Source organism: Chrysemys picta, chromosome 1 (assembly GCF_011386835.1).
Source record: "Chrysemys picta bellii isolate R12L10 chromosome 1, ASM1138683v2, whole genome shotgun sequence".
Lineage (NCBI taxonomy): Eukaryota > Metazoa > Chordata > Testudines > Emydidae > Chrysemys > Chrysemys picta.
The window spans coordinates 11,885,779-11,908,362 of record NC_088791.1 but is presented as its reverse complement, the minus strand read 5'-3'; the positions used below and the strand labels follow the sequence as shown (position 1 = coordinate 11,908,362).

The following is a 22,584-nucleotide window of genomic DNA, read 5'->3' as shown; positions in this document are numbered from 1 at the left end:
AACTAGAGATGCATATAAGAGCCAGTGGCTTGTTCCCTGATGAAGCAGCCTTAAAGTTCCAACTCCTCCTAACCTTCCCACAACCCACGATTCCTGGTACGTGCAAGGACTGATATCCCCGATCGACGGTCCGGAGCTGTGCGGCCAAAAGCCCCCCGTTCTAGCGTTTACCGCGAGGCCACCGGCTTCACATCCATGAGGTTTGCCCGCTTTGCAGATGGGAATCCCAATCCTGACTTCCTGTGCGCGACTGATTAGATAACAGCTATAACGCTCTGTGAACGTGAAGCCACTCTGCAGGCTAAATGTTATTCAACACCTCAACGGACAGCGGCCGGCCTTGCACCTTCTGGTGGCTCTGACAAGCTAAAAGGGAGCTGCACCCCACTTTCTCACCACAGAACCCCAAACCAGGAATGTCAATAGCCTGGCCTGGACCTGGGGAGTCCCTGGGCTCCAAGGACGATACTCTTAGGGCTCGCTTTTCAGAAATGCTGAGACCCCTCAAAATTCAGCTAACGTCCATGGGAGCTGCAGGTGCTCAACCCTTCTGAAAAATCAGGAGCTAAGGCTTAGATCCTCAAAGGGAATTGGTGCCTAAATCCCTTTCAGGATCTGGGCCTAAGCCCTGAATGGCATTCAGGCAGCAGGGGAAATCTTAAGAGACCGGGTCGGACCATGTTTCCAGTTACACTGTTCTAACTCCAGAGTAATTCCCTTGAAATCAGGGGGAAGGGTTACCTCCAATTTACAGCAGATTTTGGCTCAAAGAGAGCGGGCGGGTTAACAGAACAAGGCAACAGCAAACTTACTTCCGGACATTCATGCCCTCCTCGTTGTCAGGGCGGAAGAAGTCATAGGAGCTGTAATGCTTCACCGCCTCCCGGCGATACTCTCCCACGTTGAAAACTGCAAGGTGAAGGCAGGCAGTGAGTACAGCATTGGAAAGGGGCCAGCTAGTATGTCCCATACACAGCTCAGCAGGCTCCAAGAGCATGACAGTATGTACGGAAACCTATCCAGAGATTGGCAGGAAAAGGGTTAACCCTCTCTCTCTCTCGCAACACCCCCACTACGAAACTAGCATCTCCAGCAGATATTCTCCAGGGATCCCAGCCGCAAGGGTGTCAAACACGACTGGGCTCAGCAACCCACTGCTCCACTGCAAGGAGTTTCTGGCAAGTGCCCACACGCTCTGGACAGATCCGAGAGCCAGATTCACCCTGGGAGGAGGTGGAGCTTTGGGAAATCCCTCATACACTGAACTCCGCTGCAAGAAGCCCTTTCGATAAACAAACCAAATGGGCTTGGCCCCCTCGGCGAAAAAGGAACATCAATGGAAGGGGCAGGGGGCAGGCAGAAGCCACCAAGTAGTCAGGATCCTCTCTCAAGGATCTCTCTCCCCGATGGATGCGGACAGGGCTGGCTCTAACTTTTTTGCCGCCCCAAGCCAAAAAAACAAAACAAAAAAACCGCCCCGCCGTAACACCCCCCCCAGCGCCGCCCCGCCAAAACAAAACAAAACAAACAAACAAACAAAAACCCCGAGCGCCGCTCTGCCACCCCAAGATTGGCCGCCCCTTACAAGGTGCCGCCCCAAGCACGTGCTTGGTCGGCTGGTGCCTGGAGCCGGTCCTGGATGCGTAAGAGGGAGATCCTGCCAAGCTCGATCCATTGGAGTGTTTAACTCCACGGGCGCCTCCCCAGTGGACCAGGGCACTTCTAGCAGGAACGGCTGGCTGGGGCCTCACCTTTTGTTGGGACACCAATCCAATTGAGGTAGCGAGTCAGCTTCTTGGAGATGTAAGTCTTTCCCCGAGCTGGAAGGCCAACCATAACGATCACAGTGGGGGAATTGGTAAGCTGCGGCCCGCAGGCTACAATGAAGAGAGAAAACACACAAGCAGCCATTATAATCCCTCAGCATCATCCCTGCGAGGTTTGACAAAGCAGGCCTCAGGGCGCTTATCCCCTCAGTGCATCGACAGCAAGAGGAAATCTAATACCTCCCTCTTTAGACTTCCCTCTCCCCATCAAACAACTGGCGCCAGGCACTGAAGCCTCTAGTCTGCAAATCTGCTGACTCATTTTTGCAACAGGATCTGCTGAATGATCACGTGTCAGACTGAGCAGAGACGGGCAGCAGACAGCTCTGGGGTCGCCGGGTAACGAAGCCCGATGCAATGGCCTGACGAAACCAAGCAATACCTCTTCTCCTAAGCACTGATGTACCGGGAGGGAAGGCAGACAGTCTTACGGCTGAAGCTCAGAATTAGGAGACATGGTTCTACGTCCAGCTCTACCACCGACTTACTGCATGACCTTGGGCAAGTCATGTCACCCCCGTGCCTCAGTTTCCCCGTTTATAAAATGAGGACAATAATACCGTCCCCACCTCACAGGGAAACCGGTGGACTGCTTCAATAAAGAGCTAGTGTAATGCAGGCGACAATGGTATGATTCATTATGTTTGGTTTGCTGGTTTGAAACACAAGATACTTCTCCTCAGAACTTGGTTCCCAGAAGAGTTACTCAGTATCCAAGCTCTTTGGAACTTTAACGGGCCGCCTCCTGCATATGACTTCCCAGCGACCTAGACCTTCTTCTATACAAGTGGGTAGTTCACTGGGATTCAAAAGGCACTGACTGAAGCTCCAACTGGTGCCAGCTTCGTTTCTAGGCCTGCCTTAGCAGCAAGGCGTTCACGGATCACACCTGCCCCGCAGAACTGGCTCCTGGCTAATGCTCTCTGCTGCTGCCACTGCCGAGATAGCATAGCGCACCGGCGAGGGCATTCTGGAGTTGGGTCATTACAGCATCAACTTGCAGGCAGATGAGGTCAAGTTAAACCACGCCCAGTCCCCATTTTGGGACTTTGCTTCCTCTTACACCACACCCGGAAGACTCAAGTGTTCTTGAAGTCCTTTCGCAACAAGGTGTTTGAGAGCACAGTGTCCTGAACATCCCAGGGACACGGGAAGTGCATCACTGCAAGTGACTTCTCACTGAAACGGCCTTTAGTTACTTCGCTCCTGTCACAAAGTGCAAAACGGGGGCTCACAACTGCAAGCCACAGCAACGCTAGCCAGACCTAGGCATAGGGCAGGCCTTGTTCAGACTTCTTTCCCCACTCAGGAAATACACCTCCACTGGGTCCTGCAGAACGGCCCTGCCCATTCTAGTCCTGTCTGTCTGTGCCCAGGAAGAGATTCAAATTAGGTACTGGATTTATGATGCGGGGAAAAAAAATCCATGAAAGACTAAGATGTGAGCGCTGCACTTAAACTTGCAGACACGACTGCAGGCCTCTAAAGCCCTGAAAGAGACGGCTATAAACTCACAGGACTGTCCCTTCCAACCAGCTTTCTTAGAATGAGTAACAGCTTTTAAGTAAACAGAAACATGCAACTGACCATCCCCTTGAGCTTGAAAAAGGACAGAAATAGAATAATACACATTAGCTGCAGAGCTGTGGCCATTCCGGAAGTGACATTTAAGAGTGAAATGGTCCATTACAGCCTCCACCACTTACCACATGTATATAAAGCTACTTTGAAGCAGGTACTTTTTAAAATTTAAAGCCCGATCTGTGTCAATGGATTGAAATTCAGTTCAGAGAGGATAGTAGAAAAAGCACTATCTAACATGGCGGCAGTTAAAATATTTGTTAAAATAAAGATCCCTCCTCATTTAACCTAATGACATGACCAAAAAGTAGCAAGATTTCCGAGCCAAATTTCTCTTGTATTTAGACATCTCCACCCCCAACAAGGTCTCTAGGAAGAGTCCCACTGCTGCACAAGGGAAGAAAAAGCCATAGGACATGCTCCTGAACCTCAAGGGAAAGGACTGGCACTTACTCCAAGTATAGAAAAATGCAAGAAAGGATGACAGCTGTCATTGATGGCATAATAGAATCTGGATTATAGTTGAGTTCCTTAATGCTACTTGGCATCCCATATGCAAAACCTCCTGGTCTTCATGCTAAGCATAAAAAGAGCCTTAAATAAGAGTCGCCTATGGACAACTCAGAGTGAAGTAATCTGCAGTCCTCATTTTTACCCACAAGCCTTTCAAGGGCATTTTCCCTCCATTCCTTACACACAGATAAGTTCTGTCTAGTTTGTCAGCCTCATCAGAATGGCATGCAAGGAATGAATGTATTTTGTTATTACAGCAAGAAAAATAAACGTAATAACCACACAGAATGAAGCTGAGTTTTGTGCACACAATAAACAGGACTCCAATCTCATTTGGCTCCATCAGATCAATCTGGATCATGTGACTTGCTGAGCGCCGCCAATATTTTTGAATGGTGCAAGCAAGAGGCAGATTGCTGGAAGGGGAAGGGGATGGGACTTTTCTCAAACTAGATTTGGGAGTTGCAGTCAAATTTAAGGGGTGTAGATTCCTTTCAATGTCTATGTAAATTCCTGTGCATCTAGATCAGGACAGATTTCTACCGCCTTGCATCCAAAGAGAACCCCTAAAGCTATTGGAAAAAGGACAGCCTGGTACAAAATTATAGCAACAGAGAAAAAAACTGATTAGATCCTCGAGTCATTCCTCTTGTCAGTGCCTGATAAAGCTGACTAACAGAGGATTGAATCTTAGCCAATAGGGGGGACAACACTGCAAAAACCAAAGAATGATAGAATGGTTAACTTAAAAAAAAATGCACACAAGTTTCTTGCACTAAGAAAAAAAAAATGAATCCGGTCTTGAAACACTCCAGTAAAAGACTGAAGCAAATCTGAAAAGAAAAATTAATTGGCGGGTCTGTTCAGCCTTGCTCTCCTGAATTACCATCTCGCCTCCCAGCTCTGCAGGGCAGGATTAAAGGAGAGTTCCCCCAACTTTCCCACTTGAGCTCACCAAATCAGAGCTGAGCTGCAGCTACCACAAGAGATCCCCAATCCCAGACCTCAGGGCAGCATTGCAGGTGTTTCCCAATCTCTACACTCACAGCAGCACTGCTGAAAGTCTCACCATTGGCCAGGGAGGGTGAGAGATGAAAGAAGAAACTTAATTTGCTCCCTTCCCCCACAGCAGAAAAAAGATCCACAACACTGAGCCAAGAGGAATTTTGCCAAATGTGCTCGACATTAAAAATAAATAGATACTTGAACAGAGAAGGGAATTGGACTGTTCGCTCCACTGAATATTTCATTATTCTTGTGCTCCAGTTAATTAAACCTGACCCTGCAAGGATAAGCATGCACATACACACAGGCAAATCTGCAAAACGTAGGGTCTGATCCTCAGAGGTGCGGAGCACACACACTGCTCCCACTGACTTTAATGGGAGTTGCAGGGGTTGAGCATCTTCATTTGGAAAATTTTCCATCAGATGCATTTTAAGGAAGGTCCATAAACTCGGGGTTGGGGAGAGTCATTGGAATAAAAGTACCTCCTAAAGAGAAGTAGCAGCTGGGGATTGTACGTGCACTTCCTTGTTAAGAACCTGACCTAAAGCCCACCAAAGTCAGTGGGCGTCTTGTTTACAGGAACTAAATGAAAAACTTGGAAAGGTGCAAAGCGCGGTGCACATAAAATGAACCAAAGATTCGGTTAATCCTTTCTAGCCTCCACTAAACATAATACAGATTTCAGTGTAACCAAAACAAGTTCCAACTGTAAAGAGGATTCAGGTAGGATCTTTAGAAGCACAAAAATCAGTGCAAACATTTCCCCATGTGCCACGATATTCATCAAAGCGTGTGTGAGGGGGATTTCCTGCTCCTACCAACCTGAGTTTAAAATAGAAAAGCCCCCCAATCAATTTTTCCTAGCTAAATAAAGACTGTTAAGTTTATGCCAAACAGACAGCAAGAATACAAAGCTGCAAGATCACAACAAACAACAGAATGACACTGGGTTAGGAGGGGCTGCAAAACAGACGTGTGTAATATACCTGTCTAGACTTTTCTACAATGCATATACTTTATAAAAATATACATGCTCATGTGCACATACACATTTGTATAGAGAGAGGTAAAAACACTTTGGTAAATTAGTGCATAAAGCATTTCTATGGTGCTCTTCAGCATGGTGTGTGTGTCTGTATGTGGGTATGCACTCTGGTAGTTGACTCCACAGACTTGCTGGCGTGCACACAACACACACAGGATACATATATGTGAGGTATATAATTGTATACACACACAAAATGGTACACATGCAAGTTGAGCAAGGATGAAGGAAGAGAAAAGTACCAGCTACGCATCCTCAAATATTCCATGCACACACACCCCTCCCTCTTGTAAAGTGAGTGGCTCTGCCCATTAAGCCGTCTGCAATAACTTGGCTTCACAGACTACGTGAGAGACGTGCAACTTGACAGAAATTTAATGGATCACCATCCAAAGGCGGGCGGGAGGCATCGTTTCACATCCATTCAGTCTCCCCTAACAAGAAGTCAGCCCATCAGACTAATTATTTCACATGCACACACGCAGAAAAATTCATGCCGTTGGCCCGGGAAGCTGTTTGATGATGCTTAAAAGAGACACTATCGCTCCCTGCTTTCCCTGGGATTTCACGCTAAGTGCATTAGATACGAATCTCTATTGTAACTCAGTATTTGCTCTGCAGTCTGGAGTGATGTTTGCGCTCCTTGTTTTATTTGGATGGAGCAGCTGCGGGGGGTGGGGGGTGTCCTTGATGCCCAAATGAATAACATTAAAGAAATATATCCAACAGATTATTAGGACTCACCCCCGAGGGGTCCCATTCCGTGTTAAGGGAGAGAGTAATTACAAGCGCCATTATCACATCAACTAGCACTTCCACGGAAGTCTTGATAAACCAAAAATACATCACAAGCTCCCTCTCCCTCGGCGATTTACGTTGATGACTGTGGAGTACCGAGGATAGGGCCATATCGGCTGTATAAGGATTTCTTTAAAAAGCCAAACACCTACGTGGAGTACCCTGTAAAAGTCCCATCTGCTAACTATATAGCTAATTTCCCCAGACAGGAGACCTGTTATCCTGTAGAAATCAAGGTCCTGCTGCCACACAGATATGCAGCCTTCTCCAGAAAGCTATTTCCGACTCAGTTTACTCTACCCAGCTGACTGACCAAGGAACGCAGGGGGTATCAAATCCCACATGTAGCCCTGTTCTGGGCAGATTGTGCCATCTCGGACAGAAACCCCAGGGGTCGGTCTTCTTCTTACGCTTTGACAACACTTGTATAGTTTCTCCAGCCAATAAAAACTCATTTAATTTGACTGGCAAATCCATTAGGAAAATATCGTATAGTTTTCTCTATAGGACCAGATGGCATTCAAAACACACACACACACACACACACAAATATTTTAACCTCAGCTGTTTAAAGGGGCGGTGTTTCTGGTCGCGGGACACAAATATACAAGCTACTTTAAAAGAATAAAGCTTAGCTAAAAGACAAGACTACTATCGCTGACTGCCCAAATTACTCTGTATATTCCCTGCGTGCAGAGTACAAGCAATCCTCACCTCACAACAGCTGTATTTGTGCAAAGGTTTCAAGACTGCTTATTTAGGAGCGGTCAAAGTTATGTGACAAGTATCAGGGGGTAGCCGAGTTGGTCTGTATCTACAAAAACAACAAGGAGTCTGGTGGCACCTTAAAGACTAACAGATTTATTTGGGCATAAGCTTTCCTGAGTTAAAACCTCACTTCTTCGGATGCAAAGTTATGTGAGTTGCATCTTTACAGCTTTGCTTACATATAAGTTGACCGACTCCCGTTGTGATCCTTTGTACTGCAGTAGCACCTCTAGGATCCCGGTGTTTGCGTTTTTGTTTTCATTGAATGGTTCCATTTTTTGACTATGAGGCTTTCTGTTCATGCCAGTTTAAAAAAAAATCCAATTATGATTTAATGTTTCTGCTTTATTATTCACACCGCTTATCCCTTTCACCTCCCTCCTACGGGATCACAACCAAAATCAAGTCACTTATGCAACTCATTTTGCACATGGAAGCAAAGGGTGAGGGACTTCCCAACGCGAAGTCAATGGTAAAACCCCAAGCAGAATCAGGCTTTTGACAATCCCAGCATAAAACGTGAGTGATGTAACTTTACAAAATTAGGACGCGTTTGCCAGGCCATGGTTCTGAAAGTGGAGATCCCTGGGTGCAAGAGGCTACAGAGATGCGGTGTGGCACTGCATCTTCTGCAGCTCCTTAGCAAAGAGGAGAATTAGGTGCAGGGATTTCTTTTGGAGGGAGGTGGGACTGCACCGAGCTCAGATCTCCCTGACGGGGGAAGAAAGGGGCCCTGGGAACAATGCAGCAGGGAAAATGCAGCATCCATGCTTTCCCCCTCCCCTCTCACCCAATCCAGCAACGCTACACGTGGGGAAGCCACACCAGCCATCTCCCAGCACGACCGATCCCTGGTCCCGTCCCTCCAGCAGCCCCAGGGTCAAAGAACGGGAAGGCGGCGGGTCTGGACCCTGCCCGCCCAGCCGAGGAGCAAGGCACACTGTCGGATGCGGCAAAGCCATCGCCATTTCCAGCCTATGGCCACCCCCTCCCCCGCCTTCCCACCCGCACGGAGGAGTCACACGCGCCAGCAGCAGTCCCTGCCTCCAGCCATGCGTGCAGCCGGAGGGGGCGTGCTGCGGCTAGACCGCGGCTAGGGAGCATTTCAGGTCACTCGCCCGCCCATGCCGGCCTGCAGCAGTAAGGACACGCAGACGCGGAGCTACGGGCCGGTTATACGGCCATTCAGGCGCACAGCTCGCCAGGGGCATCGGCCCACCGCTTGCAGCAACCCTCCCCCTTCCCTCCCCCGCCGGCCCGGCAGCTGCACCTCCCCGCTCAGCCTCACACGGAAGCTCTGCTCAAGGTAGACGTGGGAGCATCTTCCTCCCACCGACTCCGCTGGAGGGACACACGGGACAACGCTTGATTTCTAGGGAAACACCATTTCCCCGAGCCTGCCCGGTATTCTCCTCTCCGGGGTACATTCCCACTGCTCTCCGGTGCAATCGTCCTACGTGTCCAGGTTAGGTTGCCAACAGCGCCCATGATCCGTTTTAGTGAAATGTATTGAAAAATTCAACCTTAACCAGTCTGGCGCATTGCCTTTCCTGCGAAATAATGACCGGGCAGCGATAATACGGGGCGATGCTCACCCGAAGGGACACATCCATGACACAAGGGGCGGCCCCTTGGAACAAGGGAGGGGTAGCCCCCCACCCACCCCAGCATCCCACTCACATCTTGTAGGGACACACAGCTCCCCCCCACTCGCGGCATCCCACGCCCATCAAGCGCCAGGCCCGGCGGTTCCCGTACATGCACCGCAAGTGAAATAGACCATGGTCCCCCCTGCCGGTGCATTAGCGCGCATAGAGACTGGCACTGCTCTGCGTAGTGCGGGCACCGCTGAGGCTTATCCCCCCCTCCCCCGCGCCCTATTCCCACACATCTGTCCTCCCTCCGCCCCCGCCCCCGCTGTACTATACTCACATCTGCGGGGCAGCGCAGGGTGGTTATCATGGGGGAGCCAAATCTTCTGGATCCGGCTTTGCGTCAGCTCCATGGGCATTTTTACCACCCAGGTCGGTTTGCGCTCCGTGTCCGGCTTGGTGGAGAGATGCACGGGAAAGAGAATAAAAACGGGGCTTTTTTTTTTTTTTCTTTTACAGGCGGGCCCGGATGCGGCAGCACCTGATGTCTTTACACGCTAGTCTTAAGGCTTCTGCTCATGCAGTGATTGCAAAGTAAGGCCGGGACACTGCCTTGAGGGGAGGGGAGCCCAGCAGCGACAGTCAAAACCAGCGGGCTGCACGTGTTCCCCGGGACAAGGGGGCTCGATTCTCGCCGACCCGTCAGCCTCACGCCCCTGCAACGCTGCTCCGCGGGCGGAATTCCCCCGGGGGCTTCCCTCTGCAGGAGCCGGTCGGGGAATGCTAGTGCGACGGGTTCCCGGGAGTCTTCCTCCACCTCCTGCCTCGCTCGTGTGTGAATGCCCCGACTCCCACCTCGCCGCAGCTATTTCTGCAGCAAAAGACCGGCCGGCAAACCCTGCGTCACCCACAGCCCGCCCCTAGCAGGCAAGGGCGGGGGAAATTCTTCGCAGGGAGCAGCCGGCATCAGGAGAAGCAACCCGTGCTGCCCCCGCGTGGCGGCTAGCCGGGTTGCAGCCACCCTGGGGGCTTGGCGATCAACTTTTTTTTAGACAAAGGACTCACATTAGCGAGACAAGCTTGCAACAAATCCACGGATAACCTACGCGACTCTAGACTAATTTTAAGAGCGCAAAGTATCGCTCCCATGTATGCATGTTGTATACATTCTGTGGGCTGTAGTCCACGAAAGCTTATGCTCTAATACATTTGTTAGTCTCTAAGGTGCCACAAGTACTCCTGTTCTTCTTTATTCTCTATCTAGCATTATATACTAGTCTGGGTGCAACACCCGCTGGTAAATACCGGTGCATGCATATTTTATACACACACTAAGTGTATAATCTATACACACATTTATTGCACAGTCAGATATCAAAATCTTGAAACCATAAGGGTATAGTCCTCATATGCATAAGGGGAAATTATGTACTGTAGAGTAGCTCTAAAATATAGACATATAAGTATTTTCACTGAACTGTATTGTGAATACACTAAACCCCAAATGGATTATTTCCCTGAGATATACAGCAAATATCAATGGATTATTTCCCTGTATATTGTGTTCACACAATGCACGGGGATGATCTCCTCCCCATTAAGGGGTGAAATATAAATGCAAAAGTTTTTGTATGTAAACCAACAAAGAAAAATCCCTGGCTCTATCCTTTTGCTGCCTGCCCCCATTCAGGCTCCTGTCACCTTTATGCAACCGAGCGGAGATCAGGGGCTTATTTTGATAGTACAATTATATTTTAGATTTAATATCCACCTCCTCATTGAAAGCAATGCTGCATTTCAGCGCGCGCGCACACACACACACACGCGCACGCGACACAAAAGGCGAAACGCAGACGGGGTGTGGGCTGCCGGGTGCAGGCACGTCCCGCACGTTCCGCATGACTCTGCGGGGAAGCCTCAGCCCTTGCTACAGACGCTCCTTTCATCGCAGCTGGATGCACTTGCTGCGGCAGGGAGATGCAGCCCTTGGAAGGAGCCGGCGCCTGGCGCTGCGACCGGTTCGCTCTCCAGCCCTCCCGTGGGCGCTGATCGCTCCCTTCTCCTGCAGTTCTTCAGAGAGGGGCTTGCTGCCTGGCAGGCGGCTAGGAAACTCCAGCACCCAAGATTTAGTTCAGCTGGGTTATTACAGGAGGAGCAGCGCGGATGCTTGGCACGTACTCCTGCTGGTCCAGCAGCCCTGTATTAACAGCTGACCTGATGCTTTTATTACCAAGCATAGTAATTTACACAATCCAATAGTAAGATTAATGGGGGGAAGTCACTAGTCTCTAATATCCAGGTATTAGTGCCCTGTGAAGTGCTCAGCACCCTTCATACTCACTGAAGTCAGCAGAAATTTGGGGTCTCTCTCCAAATGGCTTACTCCAAAGCCTATGGAAGGGGGTCCTTCTATGGACATTGGATCAGGCCCAGAATGACAAAGGCAAGAGAGAGCTCTTGTGCACAAGAATAAATCATGAGGTTGACGGGGGAAGGGGAAGGATAAATGCTTAATATTGTCCTTGGCAAAGTTAATTCCCTGCAGGATTAATGTCTGATTATGGTTAGATTCCAGGCAATGACCTATAGGGCCCATTAGCTTGGTGCTGCCCGGTCATTATTTCACAGGAAAGGCAATGCACCAGACTGGTTAAGGTTGAATTTTTAAATTGACCAGATTTTTATCTGATGGCCAGCTACCTTTTCAGTTTAAAACAATGCTTGCAGGCTAGCGGAACTGCCTTAATGAAATCAATCCCAGGGTGGCTGAAATAAATTAGCATAGCAAATAAAGATATGAAGATAAAATTATGGAAGAGCCAGAAAAATATACCCCAACCTTGTACAGGGCATGTCCCCAGCATTCCCAAAGCTGCTTTGTTTAAATATGGTGGGACAGATCCTTAGCTGGAGTAAAGTGTCATAACTCTATTAACTTCAATGGAGCTAAGACAACTTACACCAGATGAGGGTCTGCCCCCAGGCAGCTTTCCTTTATGTAGAAAGTTTAGAAGCGGTGATGAGCTCAAGATGTGATGAGCATGATGTAAACACAGCAACAGACGAACACACCACAAGTGTTAGATGCTACATTATAGGCCCTTATGCAATATTGGGAGTCATGAGTCTGCTTTAATCATTTTTAACATACCTATCATGCGGGAAAACTAAGCCATTCCAACAAACTGGCACAACAACATTTAGACTGTATAGTGCACCGTTGATTTCTGGAAGTAAATCTATATATTTTTGTTACAAATATATAGTGAGAACGTATAATTGGCCACAATTTTACTTTGCAATAAATATACAATCACCCATGTAAATGTAGCCTTGATTGAGGAGATTAAAATGCAAGGTCCCAAAAAACACTCGGTGGGGATGGCGGGAGGGAATCTAGTAAGGGAGTTGTGGGAAAAATCCACAAGGGTAAAAAACAAAATTGTATGTCAAGAGCAGAGAGAGTTGTTACAAAATCAGGAAGTGGGGGACCCTGTAGATCAAACAGTTAGACACTACAATATACAATTTACGTACCAACCATCCTTGCTATAGCCACAGGATACAGGTAGGATTATAGAATCATAGGTTTAGAAGGGACCACAAGGGTCAGTCTACCCCCCTTCCAAGGTACAGTACAGTTGTACAGCCTCTGATCTGGTTGTATCCATAGAGGCAAAGGCATTCCGTTTTCTCCATTCCATCAGTGAAAGAATTTCTCATGTCAACTTTCTCCAAGGAGTCACAATGAGTTTCAAGGAAGAGTTTAGTTGTGTCTGAATTGCAATGGGCTGAGATGCTGCTGCTAACGTACAGCAACACCAGGTCCACTAAAGTCTGTAATTGCACTCCTGATTTAAAGGTGACCTGAGAAGTCAGGAAAATGTTGTCATGTCCTTATCCGATGATGTATAAACTTTTTCCTCCTGCTTGTTTCTTTGCATGAAAAATTCAGATCTTGTGATGCCACACTACCCCGGAAAAGGATTAAGGTGGATGCTGGAGAGAGGGAGGTGTTAAGTAACCTGACTGTCCACACCTAAAGGATAGTTAAGCTTGATAGGCAAGCACCTGCTGAAGATGGGAGTCCAGCTGGGCAGGAGAAGGACTGGTATAAGGCCAGGAAGAGAGGGCAGAAGGAGGCTGCAGTGTGGAAGCCTGCAGTCACTCTCTGGGCTTAGAGAGGGAAAAGGAGGAAACTCAGGGAGGGAGTAGAAGTCTTGGACTCCTGGGCCTGAGGGAAGGGCCCACGCAGAGGGGTGATGGAGGAGGAAGTCTGACAGAGATGGAATAGGAAGCAGTCCAGGTAAACAACAGCAGGATTTTGGGATGGAGCTGACCTTGGCTGCTGATTGTAGGGTCCCTAGGCAGAAACCTGGAGTAGTGGATGGGCCCAGGTTCCCCTACCTGCCACTAGGGAAGTGGCATAAGCTTGAACTGGAGGACTACTGGGAATGATACCCAGTCAGCCAATCCTGAGAGACTTCGGAAGGGAGAAACCATATAGTGACCTGGCTGGAGGGCTGAGTCACATAGAGGAAGTATCACAACTCCTGGAGCGTGAACAGGGCCGCAGCCCACGAGAGATGGAAAAGGGGTCTCAGACCAGACAAAGCTATTTCCCAGATGTAGACACATTACAAGCAGGCACCCCAGTGGTGAGCAGAGAACACTGTGACACTTGTATATCCTGTTTATCCTGGGAGACTTGTGGATGACTGGAGAACTGGTAGGGTTGTGACATCACAAGTACCGAGGAAGTGAAACCTGATTGAATTAAAATCAGATCCTCTTTCAATTAGGCTACATAATAATTATTGGCCAAGATTCCCCAAAACGGGAGCCTAAAGTTAGGTTAATCCTTAGGCACCTACGTGACCTGATTTTCAAAGGTGTGAGCACCCAGCTACACCCGCTGAGTCAAATTGAGGATATGTTCATTGGTGTTCGTGCAGCATTCAGATGCTACGATGGTGGGGTCATCCAAGTAAACAGAACATCAAGAAAAGCACTAGGTGCTGTAAAACAGCTTCTGTCTAAAGTGCAGTGGTAAAAAGCACAGCTTCTCATACACCAACATGCTTATCACACTTGTAAGTAAACTTCACACGCTGCTTCCTCAATTCCGGGGCCATGAGTTGTTTAGTTAATTCCCCTTTATGAGGGCGCGAGACTGGAAGTCACTTAGCAGTGGCCATCTGTGTATTACTCAGGACTGCGTGTCAGGCGGCCCATCACGCAGCGTTCCCTGCATGTCACCCAAGGTGAGGGATGCCTCCATCAAACAAAAAGGAAAAAAGCCAGTTCTCTGTGGACCGCAGAGCCAGAGGGAATGGACAGGATCTGGCTGTGAAGAAAGGTGCAGAGGAAGGAATACAAATAACAAAAGTCATTATGGAATATTCCGGAAAGAAAGAATCCTGTGATTTGGACCCAAAATCCTGTGAAATGGACCTGTCCATTGGTCAGCCACGTCCCACCATTTAAAAAATGGTGCTACTAAAGGACCTAGCTAGAGATTGATCTAGGTGGTGCGTTATCTGCAAGGAGGCTACGTCCCTTTAGGATTTGCCATGCTGCTGCTGCAGAAATAAACTTACCCTGCACAGGGTTCTTATTCTTCTTCAGTTCATATACAACACGACAGCCCCTTTTGTACTGCAGCAGCTAAGGCCCTGTAGCTTGGAAATTCCATTTAGCCATCCAGGGGTTTACATAGCCTTCATCACGAAAGTACTGAGTGCTTCCAAGATCAGGACTCGAGGTACATGGGCAGAGCTGTGGTCCAAAATTGGAGTAGCAGGGGGTGTTGCAGGTGAGGATGTATGTGCATTGGCAGAGTTTGGGGTGTGGATGGGGGAGGGATAGCTCAGTGGTTTGAGCATTGACCTACTAAACCCAGGGTTGTAAGCTCAATCCTTGAGGGGGCCACTTAGGGAGCTGGGGGAAAAGTAGTACTTGGTCCTGTTAGCAAAGGCAGGGGGCTGGACTCAATGACCTTTCAGGGTCCCTTCCAGCTCTATGAGATTGATACTTACATAGCACAACTCACTCTAGTCTAGTATATGCTAGTTCCTTGCTTGCTATCAGGAGAACCAAATGTACCTACTTCCCTTTGTTGGCTTCGGGAATTTAAAAGTCAGCATTTGAAATTGGCTTTTTGGCTGCAAAGTCTACATGGGAGAACTTCCGGTGTTATTGGGGAGGAGGGGGGGTCATTTTGGTCCATTTTCACTTAAGGGGGGGGAATTCTGTGCATGATATTTTGGTGGATTTCAGATGCTTTTTAGTTACTATCAGATTCTACCAACATTACTCACATTGAGTAATACCATCTCCTTCAAATAGCCCCAATGAAATCGGCACAGTTAAGCATGGCAGAATTAGACCCTGGATAAACCAGGGCTTCTAGCCCTGTTGGAGAGAGAGGGAATTGGAAATGCCTTTAAATAGCTCTGGGCCAGTAACCTTTCAGTTCTGATCTCCTCAGTAATAATCTCTCTCCTTCTTTCTCTTTTTATTTATCTCTTTTTTATTTTTATTTATTGTCCTTAAATAACATATAGTAAAATGCTCTGGGCTTGAGATTTTTTCAATCCCTATGGCAGCTCTGGACAACAATTCACATTAAAATTAATGGGAACTGAATGTCAAATGCCCTTTTGGCCATTTTGAAGATCTCAACAAAATCGGTAAGAGCAACTTGACTGCTCAGCACTTTTGATAATCAAGCCACTTATTTAGGTGCCTAAATATGGTTTTAGATGGCTTTGATTTAGGTGCCAAACTCCCACTGAATTTCAGTCCCCTGGGCTCCTTTAAAAACTGAGGCTTGTGATTTCAAAGTCTTGGTCTATGTGTTTAATTCTTTTTTTGTTTCTCTGCTGTTAGAAACATGAGCGTCTGACACCAAACCCCACATGTGTGTGTGCCCCAAGCCTTCTGGACACTTGAGTCAGGCTCTAAACATAGCAGCTGCTGGGCCTTTTGTCTCTGATGGGTCAACCCGAAGCCCCAGAGCTAAATGCTCCAGACTTTTGGAAGAACCTGGACCTGAATTTGGCAGCTTGGGTGCATCTTCAGTAAAATCTCTCCTATTAATATCCACTGTACAGAAATAAAAATTAACAGTGATTTATTTTTGAGAATGCTGACTCCCAAAGGACATGATTCCTATTCTTATTCCCAAGGAAGCTTAAGTGGAAAGTTTATGTCACTTCCATGTTTCATGGTCTGAAGTTTGGAGAGGAAACCAGATTCACTTCTCCATGATGTGGCACAAAAAGTGCAGACTAGACTGGGTCTGTCAGAGCAAACTGATGATAATATGCAAAATCTCACTGACTCAGAGCGGGACTTTATATATTTACCACTACAATGGCTCTGGACTTAGCATGCATGCCAGATGATGTCACTGTGTACTGAGATTATTATGCAAAAGATGCCCAAAGCTTTGGCTTAACTGGCCCATATCACACTCCAAAGAGAGCTACTTCCAGGCCAATGAGGAGAGTTACAAGAAAAATAGTGGGCATTCACTGGTAGCGACGCTGGGATATAACTACAGATTCAGTACATGGATCATTCGATGGTTACCTGTTCTGTTCATTCCCGCTGAAGCACCTGGCATTGGCCACTGTCGGCAGACAGGATACTGGGCCAGATGGACCTTTGGTCTGACCCAGTATGGCCGTTCTTACGTTGTTCTTATTGGGAATTATGTCAGAGGCTGTTACAAAATACTGTACCTAAAACCACTGTACTTTCCCCCGGGGACACACGGGAAATGACTGAAAGCAATGTAATGAGGTTGCAGGAAAAGAAGGCAGGGTTTCAGTTTTTTAAAGTTGATGACAAAGGCATGATCTGAATACAGGCCACGGAGCCAGGACCTGAGGTCTAGATTCAACAAAGTACTTAAGAGTGTGCTTAATTTTAAGCACACACTTATGTACTACTGAAGTCTTAAGCAGCTGCTTAGGCGCTTGGCTGAATTGGTGTCCAAGGCCCAGCTCCTCAAAGCTATTTAGGTACTTAAATGTTTTTGAAGATCTGGCCCCAAATTCCTGAGCTCCAATAACAACTCACTGTGTGGCTTTGGAGAGTCACCTATCCTCTGTAGGGCCTGAGTCCACTGACGTCAATGGGAGTTTTGCCACTGATCGCAATGGGAAGAGGATGTGGGTTGAGTGTGCCTCAGTTTCCCTATCAGCTAAAGTTCATAAATAACCATCGAGGTGCTAAATGTTTTATATCACAATAGTAATAAAGGTGTCTTTTGTTCCATTTTTATAACAAATGGACCAGTGTTTCCAGTACTTACTTGCATGTATGTATGGCTCGGTTTCTTTAAAAAAATAAAAAGCCAGACCCTTTGGAAACCCAGAACTTGTCTGCCACTTCCCGGGAGAACCTGGGACTTTCAAAAGCACAATGAGAGACTATGGCCATTCAATCTCTTGGGACCTGGCTACGAAGCTATTTTCACTGCCAACTGCCAATTCTCTCTTGCTAGACTTTGGAAAAACATGTGAAAAATCACTGATGGGAAAAGTTTGTGGAGTGGGAGGTTTTGCGAACATTGGGAAATATTTGCATTAGGGTTTGAAAAAGTAGTGGAAGTCCACCAGGAAACCAGCACTCTGCATTAGCGAATCATACCCCATCCCACAAGCCAGGCTGGCATAAGTGGATGGCATGTATAGGAGATATAAACGGTCTCCTCTTAGATTCCTTCTCTTTCCCTGCCACACCTTCATGTTTCTCTGTCTTGTTTGTCTCTCCATCCTTCACAGATTTTAAGGCCAGAAGGGACTGTTAGATCATCCAGTCTGACCTCATCCATCACACTGGCCAGAGAAATTCACCCAATGATTCCTACAGTGGAGGTAATTGTTCTGTCCTCTTCTCCATTTTTAACCCTATTATTTCGACTGGATTTCTCTCTCTCCTCACCTTCCCCCTCTCAGCCTTTGCTCTTTTTAGCCCAGGCTCTATTAAATAGATGTTGAACCCATTAATTTTTGAACTGTAGTCAAACCCACCAAGCTTAAGTTGGCACAAACAAAATCAGACAAAAATGATTTCTCATAGATTTCATGGAATTTAAGGCCAGAAGGGACTATAGATCATCCAGTCTGACCTCCTGCATATCACAGGCCACTCAACTTACCTAGTTACCTCTGTGTTGAGCCCAATAACTGGGGTTAGACTAAAGCATTTCAGTCCTCAGAAGCCTGAATTGTTGTGTGCAACACACAGAGAACACAGAGACCAATAGTGTCAGTTATTTAAAAGGGATGACAAAATTCTAATTAAACAGGCCAAAAAAAACCCCTGAAGAGCAACTATTAAAAGACACAAAAACTAACAGCTTTTTTTTTTTTAAGTACATCAGAAGCAGGAAGACTGCCAGGCAGTCAGTGGGGCCGCTAGACGATTGAGGTGCTAAAGGAACGCTCAGGGAAGGCAAGACTGTTGAAGAGAAGCTAAATCAATGAATTCTTTGTATCAATCTTCACTGCAGAGGATGTGAGGGAGATTCCCACACCTGAGCCATTCTTTTTAGGTAACAAATCTAAGGTGTCAGTAGAGGAGGTTTTGAAATAAATTGATAAATGAAACCGTAAAATCACCAGGACCAGATGGTGTTCACCAAGAGTTCTGCAGAAACTCAAATACGAAATTGCAAAACTAACTGTGGTATGTAACTTATCGCTTAAATCAGCCTCTATACCATGAGATTAAAAAGACTGGGACTGTTCATCTTAGAAAAGAGAGGACTAAGGGGGGAATATGATAGAGGTCGATAAAATCATGACTGGTGTGGAGAAAGTGAATAAGGAAGTGTTATTTACCTTTTCTCATAACACAAGAACCAGGGGGTCACCCAATGAAATTAATAGGCAGCAGGTTTAAAACAAATATAAGAAAGTACTTCCTCACACAACGCACAGTCAATGCGTGGAACTCATTGCCAGAGGATGTTGTGAAAGCCAACAGTATAACTGGGTTAAAAGAGAATTAGATAAGTTCATGGAGGATAGGTCCATCATATTAGCCAGGATGATTAGGGCTGTAACCCAATGCTCTGGGTGTCCCTAAACCTCTGACTGTCAGAAGCTGAGACTGGATAACAAGGGATGGATCTTGATAATTGCCCTGTTCTGTTCATTTCCATCTGGCACTGGCTGCTGTTGGAAGACAGGATACTGGGCTAGATGGACCATTGGTCTGATCCAGTATGGCTGGTCTTATGAGTTTCCACCAATGCCAGAGGCCCCTGCAGGGGCAGGGAAATTGCTTAGGTCAGATATGCTCAGACGATTCTAGCAAACCACCTGCTCCCCATGCAATAGAAGAAGGTGAAACGCCCCCAAGATCTCTGTCAATCTGGCTTATAGGAAAATTCCTTCCTGACCCCACATCTGGCAGAATTTCCCCAGACCGAATACAAACTATTTTAAAATAAATACAAAATAAGAGCATACAGTTGAGCCTGACAGAGCCCAGCCACAAAATCAGAGTAAAATTATGTCCTCCTGCCAGGGGTCTATGCAGATGAGTGCTGTCACTTGATAGGTCACTCTAAATAAGCACTGCCATTAAACTACCCCTGATTTTTAAAGTCAGGAAATAGATTGATACTTAATATACAAGGAATACTTCCAACTCTACAATACTTAGGGTCTGTTTTCATGGTGCTGCAGTCCAACCATCGCAATGCTACCAAGTGTGAGTGTGCATAGGTGAAAGCAAACTGCAAACAAAGATCACGAGCCAGATTCTTGGTTATGGCCAAAATGCACACAGTGGGTGCTGTGCAAAAGCTAGCCTAAACCTCCCCGTGGTCCTGACCCTGGTGCTCTGTGCATGTCATCCCCTGTGTACTATGATACAGTAGCTCAAGGGATGGACTGGCCTTTAACTGCCACATGGGCCTGAAAACCACGCTTCCCCCTTGTCATAACTATAAAGGGAAGGGTAACAGCTCTCCTGTGTACAGTACTATAAATCCCTCCTGGCCAGAGACTCCAAAATCCTTTTCCCTGTAAAGGGTTAAGAAGCTCAGGTAACCTGGCTGGCATCTGACCTAAAGGACCAATAAGGGGACAAGATACTTTCAAATCTTGGCGGGGGAAGGCTTTTGTTTGTGTTCTTTGTTTGGGAGTGTGTTCGCTCTCGGGACTGAGAGGGACCAGACATCAATCCAGGTTCTCCACATCTTTCTAAACAAGTCTCTCCTATTTCAAACTTGTAAGTAAATAGCCAGGCAAGGCGTGTTAGTTTTCCTTTGTTTTCTCAACTTGTAAATGTACCTTTTACTAGAGTGTTTATCTTTGTTTGCTGTACTTTGAACCTAAGACTAGAGGGGAGTCCTCTGAGCTCTTTAAGTTTGATTACCCTGTAAGGTTAATTTCCATACTGATTTTACAGAGATGATTTTTACCTTTTTCTTTAATTAAAAGCCTTCTTTTTAAAAACCTGATTGATTTTTCCTTGTTTTAAGATCCAAGGGGTTTGGATCTTGATTCACCAGGAGCTGGTGAGAGGAAGGAGGGGAATGGTTAAATTCTCCTTGTTTTAGATCCAAGGGGGTTGGATCTGTATTCCCCAGGAGTTGGTGGGAGGAAGGAGGGGGAATGGTTAATTTCTCCTTGTTTTAGATCCCAGGGGGGTTGGAACTGTATTCACCAGGGGTTGGTGGGAGGAAGGAGGGGAATGGTTAATTTCTCCTTGTTTTAGATCCAAGGGGTTTGGATCTGTATTCACCAGGGAATTGGTGAAGGTTTTTCAAGGCTTCCAAGGGAGGGAATCCATTGAAATGGTGGCAGCGGAACCAGGGCTAAGCTGGTAGTTAAGCTTAGAAGTTTTCATGCAGGCCCCTACATTTGTACCCTAAAGTTCAAAGTGGGGATACAGCCTTGACACCCCTTCACAGCAATGCCTCCTTCCTCCACTCTGCGCTGGATGAGCAAAGACATACAAGCCTCTGGTTTGGATCTATGCCCTTGCACTGGTGTGATCTTCCCTAGGCCAGGCTATGCTGGACTCTGGGAGGGGTTCTATGGATTTCAGTGGGACTGCTTGAGGATGAAGGTGCTACACTCAAAGGGTGACCGATTTGGGGCCCTGAGAGAGGCAAAGAAGGACACCCTGCTGAAACACACGATTGCAGCACCAAAGCACTCGCTGTTCCAGTTTTGGAATGCACATCAGGTTGAATGACAAATCTGACCAAGTGAAACTCCTTCCTTCCCCATTAAAAAAAAAAAATTCTACCCGTTATGAGAAACGATGAGACACTAAAATAGCAGCCGAGAAGTTGGCCCACTGCTGAGCAATACATTCGGAGTCGACCTTTAGCCTTCCTTAAAGCTGCTACCGGTGGAGCAGTTTGATGGAGTCCGATTTATTGGGCTTGGAGGCAGAGTAACTTCTGCTGCTAAGGGAAGTCCCTGTGCACTAGTGGTTGTCATAACAGTACAAGCAGCTCGGTTCAAACACTGCCTCCTCCAATTTTGAAATAGTCCAAATCTGCCACTTCACTGCTGAGAAACAGGGAAAAGTCACTAACTGCACAGGACCCACAAAAACTGGGGTGTGAATTTTTCCTACCAACTCTGTAAGCAGCAGCTAATCGCTGCCTCTCTCCAGGGGATAGCTTGGGGGCCTGAGAATCAGGCCTGGAGTATCTAATCTCATCTGGAACTGCAGGTTCTGTTCCTGGCAAGAGCAGCTCAGCCCTACATCATTCAGTGATCGAGAAGTTGAGCTCCCTGCAGTTTATTCTGGGTGTAGTTTTCAGATGAGATGCTCAAAAACAGGGGCCCTGCCTGTACATTAAATCCCATGGTCTATTTTGTAAGCACGGGAGTTCGCACCAGTGTCTTTAACCAAAACTTCCACCGTCCCTACTCCCTGCACTGATGAATAGCGTGTAGCTAGCCACTGTCCTCCATACTAAGAGCCAGAGGCAGATTAGGGGTTTGTGGAGCCCTGAGCCAGAGCAAGTGAGGGTCCCTCCCCACCACTTCTGCCTGCAGTCCCTCTCCCTCCTCCCCCCACACTCCTGCCATGGAGTGGGGTCAGGGTGCGGGGGCTTCCCCTGCTCTCCAGCAGGAGCGCTGAGGGAGTGGGGCAAGCACCTATGCCCAGACCCTGCTCCACAGCAGGAGTGCTGGGCGGGTGGGAGGAGCAGGTCGGGGCGCAGGGGCACCCATTTTTTCAGGGGCCCCCCAATTGGCCAGGGCCCCTGGGCATGGGCCCCATTGGCCCAGTGGCTAATCCGCCACTGCTAAGAGCAGCTGTATTTCAGTGGCACTGGCTGTGTACTGAAACTAACTGCTGCTGTGTGTACCACTGAGGACTACTGGATGGAGTCAGTGCTATTCAACTCTATGGCATCAGCTTTATACTCACTAAGAGCAAATTTCCTTTAGCTCAAGGGCTC

The 22,584-nt window shown here is 47.4% G+C and overlaps 1 protein-coding gene and 1 long non-coding RNA gene across 16 annotated transcripts in view; one reads left to right on the top strand and one right to left on the bottom strand.

Moving 5' to 3' along the window:
- Positions 1 to 22,584, bottom strand: part of PFKFB3 (6-phosphofructo-2-kinase/fructose-2,6-biphosphatase 3) — a 76,389-nt gene that overhangs the window by 21,350 nt on the left and 32,455 nt on the right. For 4 of the 15 annotated variants that reach the window (XM_042859478.2, XM_042859476.2, XM_042859479.2 and 1 more), the window contains exons 1-3: positions 8,330 to 8,507; positions 1,752 to 1,877; positions 813 to 909 (exon numbers count right to left, since the gene is read on the bottom strand). In XM_042859478.2, coding sequence (XP_042715412.2) covers positions 813 to 909; positions 1,752 to 1,877; positions 8,330 to 8,507 — 401 coding nt within the window. Of the gene's footprint in view, positions 1 to 812; positions 910 to 1,751; positions 1,878 to 8,329; positions 8,508 to 9,219; positions 9,407 to 9,471; positions 9,689 to 22,584 lie in introns of those variants that run through there. The other 11 variants (XM_065596070.1, XM_065596019.1, XM_065596324.1 and 8 more) reach the window with 6 other exon arrangements.
- Positions 8,866 to 10,358, top strand: LOC135983950 (uncharacterized). The gene is made up of 2 exons (XR_010601820.1): positions 8,866 to 9,004; positions 9,651 to 10,358. It is a non-coding gene; the product is annotated as an uncharacterized LOC135983950 (long non-coding RNA).